This window comes from Eubalaena glacialis, chromosome 7 (assembly GCF_028564815.1).
Source record: "Eubalaena glacialis isolate mEubGla1 chromosome 7, mEubGla1.1.hap2.+ XY, whole genome shotgun sequence".
NCBI lineage: Eukaryota > Metazoa > Chordata > Mammalia > Artiodactyla > Balaenidae > Eubalaena > Eubalaena glacialis.
In genome coordinates this window covers 38,116,520-38,137,786 of record NC_083722.1, presented here as the reverse complement: position 1 = coordinate 38,137,786, position 21,267 = coordinate 38,116,520, and the positions used below count along the sequence as shown (strand labels likewise).

Here is a 21,267-nt window from a genome sequence, read left to right as displayed (position 1 = left end):
CTTTCTGCTCCCCGCTACCCTGCATAGTCCTCTCCTTGGCTCCCCTTAGCCCAGTTCCATCCTGAACCCTCGGTAAAAATCACCTGAAGATATCACCTCACAGCCTCCCACCAAGCTCAGCCTTCATCCTCTTTGCTGGCTCCCAGCATTTAATGCTTTCCTTCCCCCTGTCTGGCCCGGGTTTGTGGAACAAGGACAAAGCTCATTCTTTTCAGCTGAATTCATCGCCAGCTCCTTCAGAGGCTGGGTCCTTCAATGTTCTGTCAGAGGCCCCGTGCTTCTCTCCTGCCCTCTGGTTCCCTAAGGCGGTTCATGTGGACAGAGGCAGCCACATTCTCCTTCCACCCACACAGATTCCCTTCCTGGCTGAGGACAAAACTCTACACAGATGTGGAGCCAACAGCATACTCAGGAGGCCTCGGAGAGAACTGTCTTCGCCCAGAAGATACTTCTTGGCCCTCAGGCTCCCCAACTCCTGCCTGACCTGCAGTGCCTGGCAGGTCTGTCCTCTGCCAGTCTCCAGGCATCTTGAGTCGAGCTGTGCAGAGCACCAAGGGCTGGCTGTACGTGTTAGGTTTTAGCCTAGATATCCTTGGGGTTACAGAAAAGAACATGGTCCCAGCCCCTTGAGGTTTAATAATCTTGTTGTGGAGACATGGGGATCAAATGTAAAGTGCACTTTGAGAACTAAATACTGGGAAGTAAGATGCTCTCTGAGAATTAAACCATATCAATACAAGATGAATTAGATGCAAAGCCACCTGAAGGAATGGTTTCCAGACTTGACTGAAATCAGAATGGAGATATAACACAGAGAAACATTACTGTAAAGATTGTGCCCATCAGAAGATGGAGAGAGTGGCCACCGGTAGAAGCCCAGAAAAGGGAGAGCCTTGAAGGCAGAGGCTGGTGGTGCCCATCTGACTAGGGAGACAGTGCCCCCCAGGTGGTTGGCATAACTGGCCTTACCCACACCTCCCTGCATTCCAAAGCTTCATCCATGCTAAGCTGCCAGGGGAGTGCAGAAAGCTGGGAGCAGGGGGTGGGGGGTCAGGGGTGGACCGGAGTCGCTGGTGAAAGCCAGGCTGTGAGCTCCATTTGGACACTGCTCTTCACGAGCGTTTCCTGAATGAATGCTGCAGGATGAAAACTACCCCAGAAAACGTGAGGCCTGAGCTGGACCCTCAACGATGTTAAAGGACTTAGGTATGTGGACCAGGGGCAGGAAAACAGATATTCCAGAATGGGTGCTTTGCATGGAAAATGAAGGCACAGAGGTAGGAAGAGCACGATGTGTGCAGAGGACCAGAAGGAGGCTGGCAAACACAGCGAGTCCTAGGGTAGGGCCAGGTTGTGAGATCAGATGCAGTGCAGTGGGAGCCATTGAGTTCCTCAGTAGGAATGACACAGGATGAAAGTGGTGTTTGAGAATCATCAGCCTGGCTGGGCGGCTGACAGGTGTCGGGAGAGGAATGGGAATGTGGGGGGCAGAGACCGGGGCCAGGCAGTTAGCTAGGAGGCTGTGGAATAACCCAGATCAGGGTCATGGGACTGTTTGCCACAGCAGGCACTAGAAATAAAGTTGGGAAAGACAGGCAGGGATACGTACAAAAAGGATTGCTGCAGCATCGTTTGTATTATTGAAAACAAAACAAAACAACAAAAAGGAAACAACCCAAATGTCCATCAGTAGGAAAACAGGTAGATGGCTGTGTATTCATACAGTAGAATACTGTACAGCAGGGAAAATGATCAGGTAGCTCTACATGCATCGATCTCAAGAAATCTTAGGAAGGAAGGAGGGAGGAGGGAAAGAAGGGAAAAACAAGTTTTAGAAGGATCTAACCCATGCTGTCCAATGCAGTAGCCACAAGCTACATGTGGCTATTTAAGCTTAAATTAATTAAAATAAAAATGCAATTCCTTAGCCCCACTAGCCACATTTCAAGTGCTTGATAACCACATGCAATTAGTGGCTACCATACTGGATGGTGCAGATAAAGAACATTTCCACCATCACAGAGAGTTCCTTTGGACAGCGCTGACCTTTTAAAACATACAAAACAATATTACATATTGTGCCTGGATAAGGAATGTATAGTAAAAGTATAATGGAGATCATGCAAATGTCAAACAACAAATTCAGACAGCGGTATGCCTGGGAAGGCGAGTGTTCAGGATCAGAGAAGGGACACTAGGGGCTTCCATGTTTTATCTCTGAAGCCAGGTGGTGGCTAGATGAGTGCTCATTATATTGTCATCTATACTTTTCTATGCCTTAAGAATTTCATAATAAAAACATTTTTAAAGAAGATGGACTGGGACTTCCCTGGTGGTGCAGTGGTTAAGAATCCGCCTGCCAATGCAGGGGACACGGGTTCGATCCCTGGTCTGGGAAGATCCCACATGCCACGGAGCAACTAAGCCTGTGCGCCACAACTACTGAGCCTGTGCTCTAGAGCCCGCGTGCTGCAACTACTGAAGCCCGCGTGCCTAAGAGCCCATGCTCCGAAATAAGAGAAGCCACCGCAATGAGAAGCCCACACACCGCAATGAAGAGTAGCCCCTGCTCGCCACAACTAGAGAAAGCCCGAGTGCAGCAACGAAGACCCAACGCAGCCAAAAAAAAAGAAAAAATAAGAAGATTGGACTGGACCTGAAGGACAATGTGATGGAGACTGCGTACAAGCCAGGCAGGAGACCAAAATGGCTTGAATTTTTTGCCTGGGAAATGGTAGGAGGAAGGGGGTGGTGCTGCCTGCGGGGATATCTGACCTTCCTCGTCCTGGTATCCACACCGTCCCACGTGTACCATTCAGCCACTCCCTTGTTGCCATCACCATCCTCCATCCTCATAGACACTCTTCTCTGGTCCTCGTTGCCCTGGTTACCTGGCCTCCAGACAGCTGTGACGGGGGCAGGCACAAACACCTGTAGAGGCTGGCCCCCTGCTGGTCACACACACACCTCCAGGTGGCCCTCCTGCTGGCCCAGACTTAGCCCCCACAATTCTGACCACAGGCTCCTTCACCCCAGCTCCAAAACCAAGCCGGCCCACACTCCTACAGAGGGCCATTCATGTCCCATTAGTGTCCCAGCAAGGCCTGGGACAGCTGTGCTCTGTCAGGAATTTGCACCAGGAAGCCAGTGGCCCAGGGGAGGTCTGGGCCAGGTGCCCAGCCCTGCTGAGGCCAAGAGTCTCCTGGATGCAGGCTTTGGGCCTTAGCTGAGCTTGGTATTTCAGGGGAGAGAGGGAGACTCCGACCCCAGTGGGCTGGGCGCCGGGACCTGGTCATGATTCGGGGCTGGCTGGGTCAGCTAGGCTCTCCTCTTTGGAGCCATTTGTTGTGGCCCCCACTGTGGTGGGGATGCCCTCTCCTCAGAGCCCCTAGTCCCTATTCCCAGAGCCAAGAAACCCTAGACCAGGAAATTAATTAGCAGATCCCATTCTGCCCCTGTTGAGGCACCTGGGGACCTCTTGCCTCTTTCCACTGATTCAAAACAGCTACCATTTTATCAAGTGCTACGTATTTGACATTAATTTTATTGAATCATCCCCGCAAGTCTCTGAGGAAGGTGGTATTATCCCATTTTACATACGAACAAAGTGAGGTTTGAGGGGGTAAATGATTTGCCCAGCTAATGTATGACAGTCATGCTTAGAGTGTGGATGTGTCTGACCTGCTTTCACCTCTGAACTCTCTTGACCCCCTTTTCCTCTCCCTTTCTCTGGCACTCACCCTGCCTCCGTGCCCTTCAGTCTGTCTCTTCCTCCCCAGCCTTTCTCTGAACTTCTGTGTGACTCCCTCCTCTGCTCCTTTCTCTTTGCCCCATTTCCCATCTCCCCTACTTCCTCTCCTTCCCTGACCCAGAAACACAAAGATAATTCACTATACAGTGAATTGTGTACCATCAAGTGGCTGGGACTGCAAAAGCCAGGCTTCCAGGGTTTGGATTCAGTGCTGGTGACCTTTCGTTTCCATGAGAACACCGAATGTGGCATCCAGCAATCTGACCTGAGCCTGACGTGTAAATTCTAATAAAAGAGCAAGCTGAGCTACAATGGTGAGAATAGGAACTAAGAAAATAATATCCACAATATAAGAAAAAGCCTTGTGCCCAAAGGCAAATGATTCACCTGATGTCTAACTTTGAGAACGGGATAAGTTACACCACAGCTACTCTGTGGAATATTTTGCAAACATTGCAAAGTGGCAGTTAGAAAGATATGAGCAAGTTGGAGAAATTATTTATGATATAACTACCTAGAAAAAAAAAGTCACAACCCAACATTGTACATGTGCTATTCCTTCATTAAGGAAAGAAAAAGGAAACATACTAGGACTGTGCTTCTCAAATTGTCAGTGGTAAAGGACGAGTTTGTGTTTGTAAAATTTCCAGTCCATTACAAACCAACGGTTTTGTAAAATACCATAAAAATAAATGACAAACATGTATGCATCAAAGGACTAGCATCTAAAATGATACTTTTTAAAAAAAACTTGCAAAACTAAACAGTAAAAAAACACACAAAACAATCCAATTCGAAATGAACAAAAGACATGAACAGACACTTCACCAAAGAGGATGGCAAATAAGCACATGAAAAGATGTTCACTATCATTATCCACTAGGATATGCCGAGTAAAACCATAATGAGATCTCACTGCACACCGATTAGAATGACCACATCAGTTTCCTAGGGCTGCATAACAAATTACCCCAAACTGGGCAGCTTAAAACAACAACATAAAACATTAAAAAAATTAATTATTAGAAAAACAAAATGAAAACTAGATATACAAGATGCAAGCCTCAATTTTTGAATAAGATGTTCAACAGACATAAAACAACTATGTCAAATTGCCCTAAGAGTTCCTCAATGCCCACTCTTGTTTTCTGCACCTGTTGTGCTGAGAAGCAGTAGCGAACATCTGGCAGAATGGCACCGGGCCGTTGACCACACTTTGAGTAGCACCTGCTCAAAGACGAGAAGCAAATACTAGAGGTGGAATTTTTTTCCCCCTCTTTGGCTTAATTTTTTGCTGTGGAATTATATTGCTATTCAAAATGAAACAATTTAAGGAATTCCCTGGCAGTCCAGTGGTTAGGACTCGGCACTTTCGCTGTGGGGGCCCAGGTTCAATCCCTGGTCGTGGAACTAAGATCCTGCAAGCTGCGCGGTGCAGCCAAAAAAAAAAAAAAGAAACAATTTAAAATATGTATAGATAGTAACACAGAAAATAAATTTCCCCCGAGTTCTGGTTAAAGAGAAAAACACAGTTGATGTAAACCACAGCCAATCCTGCATGTGCTTAAATCTGTCACCACCCCTCCTTCTCCTCCTCCCCTAACTTCGCCTCCTGTCCTCCATTCCTTTCTCTCCCCAGTCTGCTTGGCCTCAACCTCCCTCTCTCGCCAGTGGCAGGTCCCAGGCTCTGGTGCACCCCTCCCCAGCCCCCGACATTGAGGAAATCACTTCATGCTCTCTGAGCATCTGTTTCCTCATGTGTGGTGATTATGAGACCCACCTCAGAGCTGTCCTATGAGGAGTAAATGAGGTCACCCACACAGCAAGGACTCTGAGCACTGTGTGGGAATGTGCATGTACAGAGTAGGGCCCTCTGGCTGCGTGCAGCGGTCCGCAAACACTCGGGCCAGCTCTGGTCAGCCTCCCAGTCTTGTTCCATCTCACCCTCCCCTCTCAGGCAAACCAGGCTCCTCCTTCTCCACCTCCTCAGTCTGCATCCTCTGCCCTCCAAGGGTGCATGTCCTCCCCGTCCAGCTGTGAGCTCCCCCAGGCCAAGGGGGTTCCTCCCCAGAGGAAAAGCCAGGCCAGGCTGCTGTATTTTTTTCTCTACTACAACTTGAGACCCTGTAATTTCTCCCACCTGTAATAATAATAATAATAATAATGAATACATTCATACTGGCTAACTCAATGAGCATTTAGTATGTGCCAGGCACTATCCCAAGCCCTATCGGTATACTAACTCATTTAATGCTCATGACCATCCTATGAGGTAGGTTCTGTTCTAAGCCCAATTTACAGAAATTGAGGCCAGCAAGCAGGGAAATAGCTTGCCCAAGGCCACCCAGATGATAAGCCCCATGCACTTATCCACAGTGCTATACATGTTTCCTGGCAGTTTTCCTGCTTCGTGATGGTGGGGACCAGATCTGTCTTATTCACCCAGCTCAGTGCCTGGCACAATGGAGCAGCTCTGTAAATCTTTGTTGAATGAACAAATGAATGAATAGGTGAATAAATGCTGCTCATTGTGCTATCTTAACCAGTTTTATGTGTGTAGTTCACTGAAAGTGCAGGCTTCATGGATCCCAGCTAAACTCAAGAGTAATGGTTCCCACTTCCTACCTCATGCAAGGGCAGGGACCAAGGCCAAGACCTTGGTCCCTGCCCTTGCATGGTCATTACAATGCAAGTGCTTGGCCACTGGGCCTATTTCCCTTCCAATACACCCCCCTCAGAGCTCCTGCTATATCAACTCACTCACCACTCTGCTTTTCTGCTCTCGTTTGATGTCAAAAACAGACACATTGGGCTTCCCTGGTGGCGCAGTGGTTGAGAATCTGCCTGCCAATGCAGGGGACACGGGTTCAAGCCCTGGTCTGGGAAGATCCCACATGCCGCGGAGCAACTAGGCCCGTGAGCCACAACTACTGAGCCTGCGCGTCTGGAGCCTGTGCTCCGCAACAAGAGAGGCGGCGATAGTGACAGGCCCGCGCACCGCAATGAAGAGTGGCCCCCGCTCGCCACAACTAGAGAAAGCCCTCGCACAGAAACGAAGACCCAACACAGCCATAAATAAATAAACAAATAAAATAAAAAATTAAAAAAAAAAAAAACAGACACATTCTATTTTCTACATATTCAGAGCAGGAAGGGTCCCAGCATCCCACTTCCAAATGAGCACCTCAAGCACATGCATTCACAGAGGCGCACAGAAGCCACAATTGTATCCATAGTGAAAAGCCTATTGCAAGGCTGGGTGGTTGTCGTCTACTGTTACTGAGAGCCTACTATGTGCCAATTACTGTATTGGGTGCTTTTTACATATTTGATCTCATTTAATCCTCCTTCCAGTTCCATTAGGTAGGTACTATTACGTAGTCACTGGTTCAGTTGAGAAAACTGCCAAAAACACAGCTAGAAAAGGAACAGAACCAGGATTCAGACTTAGGTTGGCCCAACCTTTGCCAAATACATCTTGTCTTCCTTCATCCTGCCACACGCCGCCTGTTGCTTCCTCACCTTGCCCAGTCCTCTGGGGGTAGGATCCATGTGACTCCCTTCTTGTTACCTGTCCTCAGCACCCAGTGGGTGTGACCTGGGATGCAAGCAGTCGTTGCAGAGGTTACTGTGATTTTGCCCTTGGATGACCTGTCCACAACTCAGGAGGGACTGCAGAACTCACACAGCTCTTGGCCTGAGCCCCTGTTACCAAGCGAAAGGAGGCTTTGGCCAAGGACTCTGAGGGGAGATAAATGCTGGGAGTGGACTCAACTCTGGTCGGGACCCAAGCACCCAGCCCTCCCCGAGACATTGTTTGAACTGGGCCAGGCCTCCAGACACAGCCCCTCCCGCCCACCCCAGCCAGGGTGGTGCTTGTGTGGGAAGGACTTTAACTCCAGCTGCCAGACTCCTGAACGGGAGAGGCAGAGAGGACTGGCCAACATGCACAACTTCCGCAGCCTCCTGGCCCTTTTGCTGCTGCCGCTGCTACTGCTGGGGGCTGCCATGGGCCCCGCCGGAGCCCTCAGTGATGATGAAAAGCACGTGATGGTGGAGCTGCACAATCTCTACCGAGCCCAGGTGTCCCCGCCGGCCGCCAACATGCTGCAAATGGTAAGTGTGGCCAGGGCCCCCACCAACCCCTTTCACGCCGTGAGTGGAAGCTATCTCAGGGATTCATCTCTCTGGCAGGAACAGAGTCCCTGACACTGTAGAATTCACAGGCCCCCATAAGCAGCCTCATTATACAGATGAGGAAACTGAGGCTCAGAGGGACTTGCTGGTCCCTCAGGGGCTTGCATGTCCCATAGCTGGTAGAGCCAGGCCTGGAAGCCCTGCTGCCTGATCCAATGACCCCTTCCCAGCACTTCCTAAAATGCATGTGCCCCTGGGAGGGGGAACACAGGAAGTTCCTAACACCTTGGTGAAACAATCTTTCAGATACCTTCCAAGGAGATGAGAAGAAAAAATAGGGCAGCAGGATGAGTCCCAGCACCCAGGGTAGGAGGGATGTACTAAGGAGGTGGGGTGAGAACAGGAACCAGAAGTAGACAGGGCTCTGAATCACACAGATCAAAATCTGTCTCGACCACTCACAAGGCCTGTGATTTGGGGTGAGTCCCTTAACCTAGTAAGGACCCTCAGTTTCCCATCTGTAAAATGATGTCATAATTAGAGCTACATAACTATCAACATGGACAGAATCTCACAGATATAATATTGAATAGGGGGAAAATGAAATCTAAAAAAAATATACATACATATATTTTTAGTATAGTAGGGTATATTTACATGAAAGAGATAAAGTGAGAAATTCACCCCCTTCCTGCCCTCCCTGAGGGCTACACTGGCCCTTCTTCTCCAGTCACCCTTAGGTGAGGGGCAGTGTCCAGGGACCCCCTAGCTCGTGCCTGAGAGCAAGGTTGCACCAGGGGTCCAAGACCAGAGTTCTAACAGCTCTGTCCAATTGGCTGAAGTGACTCTGGGTGGACCCTTTACCTTCAAAGGCGGCTGTTTCCTGATCACATGGTGCGGGCAGTCCCTGCCCTGAGGGTCAGACAGGATGAACTATGAAAAAGATCTAGGAAGGGCTCCACAGATGCACACAGCACCGCCCTTCACAGCCCTGTCGGCCTTGGCAACCAGGAATTGCAGACAACAAACTAGGAGCTCCCGATTCTGTTACCAGCTCTACCAACAGTTCCCCAGTTGAGGCCTGGAACTCATTGTTGGGCCTCAGTTTCCCCATCTGTAGGTCCCTGATGCCCTAGAGTCTTGCTGGCTGAGGCTGGGGGCTACACAGGCTGCAAGCTGCTTTGTAGACAGAGGTGGACCTCAGGAGTGGGGCAACATTCTAGGAAGCAGTTCAGATATTGACGGGATATGCTGCTGCCTGGTAGGAAGTGATCTGAGGAGGGGGAGATAAGGCTGGACTGGGACACTAGGATAAATTTGGGACAAGGCTTAGGCTCAGCTTCAGCAGTGGTAAATACAGAGACTCTGGAGTCAGATGGCCTGGGTTCAAATCTTGACTTTGCCATTTATTAGCTGTGTGACCTCAGCCAAGTTACTTAACCTCTCTGTGCCCCAACTGTAAATCGGGGATGATAACACTATAATAACTCTCTTGTAGAGTGGTTGAAAGGATGAAATGAGTGACTATGTGTAAAGCATTTAGAACAGGGCCTGGCACACAGTAAGTGTGCAATAGGTGTTTGATAACAGAAGAGGGAATGGATCCAGGGTGAGGCAGGTGGGGGTTATCACAGATTCTTCTCTCTCCCTCAGCCTCCAAGTCTAATCATCACCACTTTTACCTCCCAGAAGGTTCAATTTTTCTTGAATCCCATCTCCCCCCACCCCTCCACCATCTCTTTGACACAACCCTGGTTCAGTCTTTCATTTCTTTTCCCACGGAATTCTAGAACAGCCTCTACCTGCTTTCTCAGCCTCTGGCTTCTAACTACCAGAATGAATGATCCAACACACTGGCCTGACCCTTTTCAAAACCCTTCCATGGCTCCCATTGGCTCCCTGCTGCCTCCAGATAAAACTCCAGCTCCTGAGAAGCCCCACTCTGTGTGTCTGGCCCTGTCTAGCTCTCCAGCCTCCTCTCCTTCACACTTTCTCCTTGAGTAACCCAAGCAGCTTATCTTTCCCCCACCAAAACGTTTCCCATCTCCATGCCTTTATTCATGTTTGCCCTCTGCTCAGGATGCCTTTCCCCTCTCCACCTGGCCAATGCCTCATCTTTTAACACTTAGCTTAATGTCTCCTTCTCCATCCTCAGGTTGCACTAAATGGCCCTCTTTTGGTGCCCCTATACTACCCATCACATATCTGTCAGTTACCACATGGTGGCCCAATTAACGGCTTATGACACTGGGAACTTGGGCTTCTTAGTCCTTGCTGTCACCCCAGGGCTGGCATAGTGCTCAGGACTGTTGAATGAATGAGTGAATGGATGAATGAATGGACTTGCTTTCAGATGGTGACCAAGTGGCCAGTGAGGGTGGGTATCGTGACTCTTGAACCTCCACAGGGGTCTCTGGACAACTGAGAAGCCTTAAGACTCACAGGAATGACTCTCTAATGGTGGGACTCCAGGCATCCAGTCAGGATGGAAATTACAGCCGAGCTCTGTAGGAGAGACTGCTTTAAGCAGGGCTGTGTCTCAGTCATCAACAGCTGAGAAATGTCTGTTGAGCACCTGCTCTGGGCCAGCACTGTGCCAGACACGCTGAAGGAGCTTACAGTCTAGTCTGGAGCCCCGAAGGTCATCCCAGACACCCTGAGCCTGGTCCCCAGCACCCTGCCCCTTTCCCGCTCCCTATCCTCCACTACTACCAGTTTGAGAGAGCCTCAGGGACCAGTGACTTGGGACAAAAATGCCCACAGAGGGAAAGGGATTTACCTGAGTTTACAGCATTTTACTATCCCAGCCCAGTGCTCCCATCCGTACCCCAGGCAGCTGCTCCTGAGAACCTTGGGAGGGGGGTGGGTGTGGCCACACAGCCCCCTCCCCTCAGGGTCACCCAAGCTCTTGGCACTTTATGGGCTGTCTGGCTCCCGCAGCTGGCGGGCCCCCAGAGGGTGGAGCAAGAGTTGCTGCCAGGCCATCCATTTCTAGGAGAGGCCAAGGACAGTTTAATGGGATCCAGGCCTCCCTCTTCAATCCTTTGGTCAGATGCCTTGTTAATCTGTCTTCCCACCCACACTGGGCCCGTCCTTCCAGCCTGGGACACAGAACCTCAGAGGCCCTCTAACCTGAAATGCCCCCTCCCACCATCTCACCTGAGGTCCTCCCTGGAGAACACTGCCTTTGGGACCTGACAGCTCTTTGGGCCACCAAGGCTCTGAAAATAGGCCTCTCAGCGAGGGTCACACAGACACACTTATTTTCTTGGGGGAAGGGGTTGTCCAGTTGACAAGAGAGCAATTGGGAGGGAAGCGCAGAGCTGGTAAAGCCATAGAGGCTGGGCTATCCCAAGGGGAGAGTGGGAGGTTAAATGGGGTGCTGGCCCCTCAAGTCAGATTTCTGGTGGGTGGGTAGAGGGAGTGGAATGGCTGAATAAACAACCCAGCCCCAGAACATCTCACTGGAGATCGTGTGTGCTTCAGAACAGTTCAGGCAGCCCTGGCAGGGGCATCACCACCCACCTTGCAAATAGAATGATACTAGTATTAATTAATAATCCCATTATCAAAAACATCATCTCATTTTTTCTTCCCAAAGTCCTATGAGAGTTCAGAAAGTTAGGCAATCTGTCTAAAACCACACAGCTGGTGATTGGTCCCAAGTTTGCCTAACTCCATGGCCTGGGATGGCACCCTCCCACCTCCCCACAGAAGCTCCCCATCAGCAGAGCTGTGTTCCAGATCATGGCCACGAGTCACCCTGCAAGGAGGGGAGGGTCTTCGGCCTCCAGAGGGCCCCCAGAACACCCTCCACCTTCTTTTCTGATCCTCACCCAACTGGGACATCCTCACCTCCCTCTCCCACCCTCCTTCCCCGCCTCCACTGATTCCGAGGCGTCCTCACCTCCCCCTCGCAACCTGACCCGCAGAGGTGGGACGAGGAGCTGGCCGCCTTCGCCAAAGCCTACGCGCAGCAGTGCGTGTGGGGCCACAACAAGGAGCGCGGGCGACGCGGCGAGAACCTGTTCGCCATCACGGACGAGGGCCTGGACGTGCCGCTGGCCATGGAGGAGTGGCACCACGAGCGCGAGCACTACAACCTCAGCGCCGCCACCTGCGCCACAGGCCAGATGTGCGGCCACTACACGCAGGTGCGAAGCGGGCCGGGCGGGGCCGGGCGGGGCCGGGCGGGGCCGGGCGGGGCCGGGCGGGGCCGGGCGGGGCCGGGCGCGGCCGGGCGGGGCCGGGCGGGGCCGGGCGGGGCCGGGCGCGGCCGGGCGCGGCCGGGCGCGGCCGGGCGCGGCCGGGCGCGGCCGCCTCTCCCTTCAGAGCCCGGGAGTCCGTAAGCCCCGCTTGCATCCTTCATAAACGTCGTCTCTCCACAGCAATTCATGTGTTGTCCAGGCCCCCAACGAAGTCCGCTTCTCAGACTGTCTAAACCATTTTCAGTTGTCTCTTTAAAAGCCACAATCTTTTGAAAACCTAGGCGTCCCCTCTCGGCCTCCTGGTCCTGAAGAGACCTGAATTAGGTGTCCCAGAGCCTTTTTCCTGGAGGGTAGTTACTGTGCCAGGCGATCCTGATCGAGCTCTAAGCAGTCTTGTCCTCTGGCCGAGGTTACACACGGCTGTTTGCCCCAGCAGTGAAGCGCTTCCCCCCCGCCTTCGGTCTTCTCTCTCTCACTGTCCCTCTTGTCATTTCTCAGCGTGTCTTAAGTTGCTGCTTCTAATCTGCCAGGGACTGATAAAGCAAATACACAATTTTTCTTTTGCCTTGAAAAACTACATGCAAAATAAGAAAGCAAGCTGTCACCAAGTGAACGTTTCGGAGAGCCTTCTGAGAGCATTTCCTGCCTCTTGCAGTCACTCTTTGCTATGTCAGGGTTTTACTACATTTTGAAAGTTTGAGTTTGCAGACAAGGGGCATAGGGGTGTGTGTAGGGGAATTAACATTAGTGTTATTGAATTTTTTTTTTTGTCCTCCCAATGCTTATTTGTTGTTCAAACAATAACATGACAAATTTTAAAAAAAGAAAAAGGAAATGAACCAACCATCTTCCCACACATATCCACCAATTCCATTTTCCAGTGTTTCTTTTGGGTGGTATTTTTAGTGCTGATCTTTAGAGAAGGAAATCCCAACATCACCCACCCAGATCAGGAAGTTGTGAGGCCCCAGCCCTCCCTGCCCCCTTCCCTCTGTTCCCTGCCACTTCTCACACTCCCCGTACATACATCCTCCTGCAGGAATTGCTGTCAGTGCCCAGCAGGAGTCGGGCTGCCCCATCTCCACCCCTGTATTCTCTAAGGCTGAGTGCATGTGCACGCTGGGGTCATTTCTGCCTGGGAGATGCTCGACAGTGGTCCCCCGGGAACCCTCAGCTGATTCAAGCAGCAAGACCCCAATCCTGGGGAGTTGTGCAGAATTAACAGCGAGAGCCAGATCTCACAACAAAAAACGGGCCTCAGTTTGAGTGACTCCTGGGCAGACTGGGCCTAGAAATAGCAAAGGGAGGCTATATTGGCTTGTCTCAGCCAATGGCAGGGCACAAAGGTTGTTTTGACTTTTTAAAATTTATACTTAAGACAGAACGCCTTCTACCAGTTAGGAGACCCACACTTAGAAATGGCAGGGCAAGTCCCTGCTTACTTGTGATTTGGGGGGAAGTTTTACTTCCAAAATGGCTCCTCCTGTTCCCTTCCTTGGCCTTTGCTTGTTGCTGATGTTTAAGATTCTCCCATTTGAGATTCATTCCTTTGTTATATCCCTTGTTTAAAATGCAAGGGCCTCTAGGAGGAGCCCACAGGAAGAATTCATGAGGGTCTATCAAAGGGGAAGGTTTTCAGAGGGAGAGAGTCCTAGTGAAATAGTGTGTGTGGTTGGTAGAGGAGAGTAGGCTGCTTGGGACAAATTTCCCCCCAAGCCCCCTGTTCAGAGTTTTGTCCTGAAGCTGTGTGTCCTCAGGGACTTGGATCTTACATATAGGGTTCCTCCTCTCCTTACTCATAGAAGGCTGATGTAGAGAGACACTAGCTAGGAGCCATCTTGCCCAGGCTAAACTGTTGGGTTTGCCCTCCTTCAGGTGGTCTGGGCCAAGACAGAGAGGATTGGCTGTGGTGCCCACTTCTGTGAGAAGCTCCAGGGCGTTGAGGAGACCAATATCCACTTGCTGGTTTGCAACTATGAGCCCCCGTGAGTGGGGAGGGAGCCCTGGGGGAAGGCGGTGGGCAGAGCCAAGGGGAGGGCTGAGCTGGACACAGTCTAAGGAGGAGGAAGGGGGCCAATCTGGGGTCCATACCCTATATACCCTTGGAGGAGCTGCGAGGGCACCCATGGGAGTCTGCTCTTATTGGCCCAGCAAGTTAGTTCAGGGCAAGTAAGACCCAGGGAGCGCTTCCAGACTAGGTGTGTGTATGAGGGATAGGGACAGGGGTTGGCAGGGACCTCCCTCCCCCCAGCATCCTCCTCGCCTCCTGCAGGGGGAACGTGAAGGGGCAGAGGCCCTACCAGGAGGGAACTCCATGCTCCCAATGTCCCTTGGGCTACCACTGCGAAAACTCCCTGTGTGGTGAGTCCGGGGTGGGGTGGGGTGGGGGGAGGAAGGTGAGGCAGGGGACGCCTACTGGATGGTCTGGTGCCTTCCAAGGCTCCAGAGTGGTGCATGGGCCACGGGAGGAACCTTCAGCGGCCCCACCTCATCTGGGTTCCCAAGCCTGCTTTACCTGCTTTGCCCTCCTTGCGCACAACTTTGGCGCCCTGGCATTCCAAGTGACCAGCTTTCTACCCTCCAAGCAGAGGGTAGAAGAGAGTTGGGGGCTCCTGAGCGCAGGGGGTGGGGGGGTGGAGGTGGGGGGCATGGCCAGATGGGTGGTCAGAGGGACTCCAAAGGCCAGGCCTGCAATGCGATGGGCATTTTAGGAACAGGAATCCAGCGGGAGAAATCCCCTGAAAAAGTGGAGGTGCATGTGTAGAGAGGGGAAGACTTGGACAAGGAGGTGGATGGAGGGGCAACTGTCAGCCACAAGAAATAACATGTATTATCAATGAGGGACATATTCGCTGGAGAGGGTGTGTGCATGTGTGTTTGTGTGTCTTCGTAGGACATTTGATCACCTCACCTTGATTGCAGTGGGGTGAGGGATGCGGGGTCCTGCTTGCAGCACTAATGCCAGGCCTTGTCTCTCTCATCAGAACCCATCAGAGGCCCGGAAGAGGCTCAGGATTTGCCTTACCTAGTAACTGAGGCCCCATCTTCCCTGGCAACAGAAGCCTCAGGCTCTAGGAAAGAGGGTATCACTTCTTCCTTAGCAATGGAAACTCCATCCTTCTTGGTAACAGAGGTCTCAGGCTCCCTGGCAACAAACGCTCTACCTGCTGTAGAAACCAAGGCCCCATCTTCCTTAGTAACGGAAGACTCCCCTTCCATGGCAACAGAGGCTCCACCTTCCTTAGCAACTGAGGTCCCTTCCTTTTTGGCAACTCACAGCCTACTCTACTTGGATGAGAGACCAGCTACCCTCCCCAAATCAACCCATGATCCTACCCCCAAATCAGCAGACAAAGAGGCCAGCAGTACAAGAATGCCCTCCAGGAGCCCAGAGAGTTCTCTGCAGCCCAAGATGTCCTTGACGGGGACATGGGAGCCGCTACCCCACTCCCAGGAGGAGGGCGAGGCTGAGGCCGAGTCGCCTCATTCCAGTGAGATCTTGGCCTCAGTTTTTCCAGCGCAGGACAAGCCAGGTGAGCCGCAGGCCACACTGGAGCACAAAGGGCACACCTCCTCCAAGTCCCTGTCCAACTCCCCCAGTGCCTCTGCCACCGCTAATGCCATGGGTGGGCGTACCCTGGCCCTGCAGTCTTCCTTGCCAGGTAAGGCCTGTAGCGCCCATCCTACCTTCCCTCCTGGCTCCAGAATGTCAGCACCCTGCCTCTAGTATGGATGATATAGGCACGGCGGGGCATGCACCCTCTGAGTAGGAGCTTCCTCCCTGGCTGCTGGGCCCCACGTGCATGCCTTGGTAGGGTGGGTGGGAGGTCAGGTAGAGCTGTCTCCAGACTGAGGCAAAGCCTCTCCCTTCCTGCAGGTGCACAGGGCCCTGAAAAGCATGGCATCAAGTCAGGGTTGGACTCGAGCCCTGGGCACGTCTGGGGCCTCCTCCTGGGACTGCTGCTACTGCCTCCCCTGGTGCTGGCTGGAATCTTCTGAAGGGGTCACCACTCAAAGGCAAGGCCTCATGGGGGGGACCCTAGCCTCATGCCCACTCTGGATTGTCTTTCTCCAATAAGAGACCACAGCTTCCTGGAAGGTCCTCTCTGTGGCCCAGCAGCCCCCCTTCACCCCAGCCAGACTCCAGGCCAGAGGCTTGTGCCCTCAGGAGGCCTCATGCCCTCAGGAGGCCTCGACAGGGACAACCCTTGGCACTGCCCCAGGATGCCTCTGCCTTTGGGGAGGTCCACCCCTCAGCCAGCTGCAGATTGTTCTGAGCAGTGTTCCTGTGGCCTGTGCCCACTCTCCAGCTGTCCTGTGGCCACAGTCCTGCTCTTCCAGGGACAGAAGATCTCAGGGCTTCCCAGGAACCCCTCGGCCCCTTCCAGTCCCCTGGCCTCTTCCTTGAGCCACTGGAGTCTAGGGCTGTTCCCAGGAGTGCTTCCTGCCTTTCCAGGGTGAAGAGGTCAGCTGTCCTCCTGCCATCTCCCCCACCCTGTCCCCAGCCCCCCAAACAAGACGTTTCTTGGCTGAAGTCCCTCTGGAAGGGAAAGGCTGCAGGGCATGTGCCTCATCCACAGACATCTTTGGGGGCATGGGGCCTGGCCACCGCGAGCTCAGGTTGCTGCCCGCTGACTGCACGTGTCTGGACCCCTTCTGCTCCTCCCATCTCAGTCTGGGGGGTGGGGGGGGGTGAGTGAGGACTCTGGGGAGGTCCCTGCCTGCCTGGCCTTGGGTTGTCTGCCTAGGCAAGGTAAGGGTTCTCCCTGAGTGTCCGGTCCCCTAACTTTCCTGTTTAGCTGGCAGCGGGTGTCGTGAGGGGCAGATGAAGGACAAGCCCCTTCTGAGAGGGGTTCTATGGGTGGGGCAGGCAGGGACCAGGGAAGGGAGGCAGCCCCTGACTCCTGAATAAAAGCCTGTGTAAGAGGACCAGTCGCCGTGCTTGCGAGCAACAGAGGGGGCAAGGGAGGGCTCTTGGGCGGGGGGCCCTGAGAGGCTCACCTCTTCCCCTACTGACTCATGGCAACTGTTCCTTCTCCTTCACACACCCTCTCCCCCAAACACTCCATTTAGTTCTTTGAGGCACTTTTCCTTTCCTTCCTAACCCCCGCCCCCAAATCTTCAGGTAGCCGGCGGAATGGGCTAGGGCCAAGGGTTGGCGAAGGGTGCTGGGCTGACTCTCCCAGCTCTGGGAGTCACTAGTGGAGCCTAGCTGGGTTCGTAACCCAGGATCAAGGAGTGGCATACGACCTCTTCACAGGGGTCCTGCTGCCCACGCCCACCCAGGACACAAGGTCTGAAATGTACCTCAGCATGGCTTTGCCAACCCTCGGTGCTTGGAGGAGTCCTGAGAAAGGGCTCTGGGGTCCCAGACACACCCCAGGGAAGCACAGGATTGTCCTGAAGTGCTGTGGGGCAGGAAAGCACAAGTGTGTGAGTAGGGCTAGCAATGGTATGTGATGAGGGCAGCCTGGGACCCAGCTGGGGCTGGTGGGGAGGGGCAGCTAAACAGGAAGCATCCAAATCAGTCCAGGGCTGAATGCTGTGTGTGTGTGTATGAGATGACAGAATGTATCTCCATTAAGGTATAACTCATATAACATAAAATTCACTCATTTAAAGTGTACCACTCAATGGTTTTTAGTATATTCACAGGGTTGTGCAACCATCACCACAATTTGGGAACATTTGTATCACCCCAAACAGAAACCCCACACCCGTCAGCAGGCACTTCCCATTTTCCCTCCACGCCCCCCAGCCCCTGCCCTAAGCAATCACTAATCTATTGTCTCTATGGGTCTGTCTATTCTGACATTTTGTATAAATAGAATCATACAATATGTGGCCTTTTGTGTCTGGCTTCTTTCACTTAGCATATTTTCAGGTTCATCCATGTTGTAACATGAGATAGTACTTTATTCCTTTTTATTACCAAGTAATATTCCTCTGTATGGAATATATTTTATTTATCCATTCATCAATTGTTGGACACTTGGCTTGTTTCCACATTTTGGCTATTATAAATAATGCTGCTACAAACATTCATGTAAAAGTTTTTGTGTGGCAATATGTCTTCATTTCTCTTGGGTACATACTAGGAGTGGTATCATATGGCTACTCTGATCATATAGTAACTCTATGTTTAACTTTTTCAGGAACTGCCAGACTACTTTCCAAAGTGGCTGCACTATTTTACATTCCCACCAGCAATGTACAAGGGTTTCAATTTCTCCACACTACCAACACTTGTTACTGTCTTTTTTGATTATAGTCATTCTACTGAGTGTGAAGTAGTATCTTGCTGTGGTTTTGACTTTCATTTCCCTGATGGCTAATGATGTTGAGCATCTCTCCATGTGCTTAGTGGCCATCTGTATATCTTCTTTGGAGAAATATCTACTCAAGTCTTTTGCCCATTTTTTAATTGGGGTATTTGTCTTTTTATTGAGTTGTAGGAATTCTTTACATATTCTAGATACAAGTCCCTTATCAGATATATGATTTGCAAACATTTTCTCTCATTCTGTGGGTTGTCTTTTCAATTTTTCTTGATATCCTTCAAACACAAAAGCTGTTAATTTTGAGGACTTCCGACTTATTTTTTTCTTTTGTTGCTTGTGCTTTGGGTGTTATATCTAAGAAACCATTGCCTAATCCAAGGTCATGAAGATTTATGCCTATGTTTTAAAAATTTTACAGTTAATTGTGTGAATTAAAATGCGAATGTTTATTTCTGGACTCCCAATCATATTCCATTGATTTATGTATCTATCTTTATGCTAATGCCACACCATCTTGGTTACTGTAGCATTGTAGTTAAGTTTTGAAATTGGGAAGTGCAAGTCCTCCAACTTTGTTTTTTTTCAAGACTGTTTAGGCTATCATCCCTTGAATTGCCATATAAATTTTAGGATCAGCTTGTCAAATTTCTGCAAAGAAGTCAGCTGAGATTTTGATAGGGATTATGTAATCCACCATTTTAGCAATGTTAAGGCTTCCGATCCATGAACATGGGATGTCTTTCCACTTATTTAGGTCTTCTTTACTTTCTTTCAACAATGTGTCATAATTTTCAAAATATAAGTTTTGTAATTCTTTTGTTAAATTTGTTTGTATTTTATTAATTTTTATGCTATTGTAAATGAAATTGTTTCACTTTTGTTTCACAAATTGTTTCATAATTTCATTTTCACTTTGCAAGTGTATATAGAAACACAATTGATTTTTTGTACATCAATTTTATATCCTGCAACCTTGTTGAATTCATTTATTAGTTATAACAGTATTTTTAGTGGATTCCTTAGGATTTTCAATACAAGATCATGTCATCCGCAGAGACAGTTTTGCGTCTGCCTTTCTAACACAGATAATATTTCATTTTCTTTCCCAATTGCCCGGGTTAGACCCTCCAGTACAATGTTGAGTAATGGCAAGAGCAGAGCCTTGTCTTGTCCCTGATCTCAGGGGGAAAACATTAGGTGTTTCACCATTTGCTATAATATTATGGGTTTTTCATAGATGCCATTTACTAGGTTGAGGAAGCTCTCTTCTCTTTTTAGGTTTTTGAATATTTTCATCATGAAGGGATGTTGAATTTTGTTAAACACTTCTCCTGTATCTATTGAGATGATTGTGTGGTTTTGTTCCTTCTATGGACAGAATGTATTACATTAATTGATTTTCAGATGCTGACCCTGCTTGCCTTCCTGAGGGGGGAAGGGCGTCCCTCCCTTTGTGGGCCTGTCTTCGCAAGCTAGTCCCAAGTCCTATGAGGTGGTCAGGTGAGGTAGCCTCTGGGCAGAGCCAGACTGTGGAGGCCCAAACCCATCTTTCTCAGTTTTGGGGTGGGATGTGCCAGCCTCCTGCAAAGCAAGAACACCTGTTTCCAGCCCTCAGGTTCCAGCCCAACCTGTCATATGAGAAAACCTACTAAGACCAGCAGCAGGGATCTCTTTGGAAATTTTTTTGGGGAAATAACATAAGCCAAGACATGGTATCCCATAGTAGTCAGGGAGGGGATGAGAATGGGAGGGCATGTTCAAAAGGAGGGCGGGGGGCTGGCACTCTGAGGCCTCGAGGACCAGAGTAGGGCAGGTCTGCTCCCGCACTCTGCTGCCTGACTCCCAGGCATCTGGGCACTGGCACAGCAACAAGGGCTACAGTAGGGCCCTGCAAAGACCACCACTGCCACCTCGGGCTTCATCACAGGGGGTCCCAAAAGGCCTGTCAGAGGACATTCCAGCTTTGTCCATTGGAATTAGGTTTTCCAGGAGGGGAGGGAGGTAACTGGCTCCCCACAGGGACATTCCCACTCCTGTCACCCCTCCTTTTGCTGACAGCTCAGCTCCCCCCACACACCCCTCCCCCCCCAATTCAACCCAATCTCCTTTCTCAGATAAGGACCTTGTCACTCTAGTTTCCAGGACTGAGAGGAAACATGCCAGGTGCTAGGGGGGGTTGGGGGAGGGGAGCAGGTGAGGCTTCAGCCCTCAAAGAATGAAAGGTCCAGGAGACAAAGGGAGCATTTACCATACACAACACACGCACCTTAATACCGAACTGAAAATGGTTAGGAATAAAAACCTGTACTTTGCTCAACTAAAAACAGAGACAGAGCATCAAAGGTGATTTTCTTGCTGTTTCTGGGTGGAAGATAACCTGGGAAATGTAGTCAAGACCCTGAAATTCAGAAATCCCAGGGTATTACCTGGGAATGGCACTGCCTCTCCTCAAAGTGACTCGACAGGCCCACCCAGGCTGGCTCTTTACCTTGGTGGCTTCTCCAGACACCTAGGAGGAGGTGGCTGTCAGAGAGAGGGGCTCTTCAGGACCGGCTCAGCTCAGACTCCTGAATCTGGGGGACCACAGGAAGGAACTGCTGCAAAAACAGGACTTGAGGGTGGAGCAATGGGAAGAAAGTTACCCCAGGGCAGTGGTCAGTGCCATGGGAAACCTCACTGGGCTAGAGAAAGGTCATGTGCCATGTGGCAGACGTGCCTCTAAGGGGCCTTCCTCCTCTACAGAATTGGTGCCAGCGAGGCCTGGCCTGCTCACCTTGCCATGTGCTTTCCCTCTCTGCCACTTCAGCTGTCTGAAGTGAGTGTGAGATCTTAGTAACCCCCACCAATGTACATTTACAGGATACTTGCACAGGCATGCTCCCGTGTTCCT

At 50.8% G+C, this 21,267-nt stretch overlaps 1 protein-coding gene across 3 annotated transcripts; it reads left to right on the top strand.

The window, feature by feature from the left end:
- The first annotated feature begins 7,655 nt into the window (after positions 1-7,655).
- Positions 7,656-16,108, top strand: PI16 (peptidase inhibitor 16). Of its 3 annotated transcripts, none has more exons than XM_061195112.1 (6): positions 7,656-7,867; positions 11,821-12,042; positions 13,972-14,081; positions 14,369-14,457; positions 15,081-15,758; positions 15,974-16,108. In XM_061195112.1, the coding sequence occupies exons 1-6, from the start codon at positions 7,697-7,699 to the stop codon at positions 16,093-16,095; spliced, it is 1,392 nt and encodes a 463-aa protein (XP_061051095.1). In that variant the 5' UTR covers positions 7,656-7,696; the 3' UTR covers positions 16,096-16,108. The 3 variants fall into 3 exon arrangements, with proteins under 3 accessions (XP_061051095.1, XP_061051096.1, XP_061051094.1); XM_061195113.1 differs by having other exon boundaries at positions 7,677-7,867; positions 15,081-15,179; XM_061195111.1 differs by having other exon boundaries at positions 7,677-7,867; positions 15,081-15,629.
- The last annotated feature ends 5,159 nt before the right edge of the window (positions 16,109-21,267 follow it).

What these genes read in the sequence shown, in the direction of transcription:
- PI16 (XM_061195112.1), top strand. Translation starts at nt 7,697, where the DNA reads ATGCACAACTTCCGCAGCCTCCTGGCCCTTTTGCTGCTGCCGCTGCTA. An exon ending in GTTTGCAACTATGAGCCCCC is followed by an intron (nt 14,082 to 14,368) that starts GTGAGTGGGGAG and finishes CGCCTCCTGCAG; the next exon opens with GGGGAACGTGAAGGGGCAGA. An exon ending in CCTGCAGTCTTCCTTGCCAG is followed by an intron (nt 15,759 to 15,973) that starts GTAAGGCCTGTA and finishes CCCTTCCTGCAG; the next exon opens with GTGCACAGGGCCCTGAAAAG.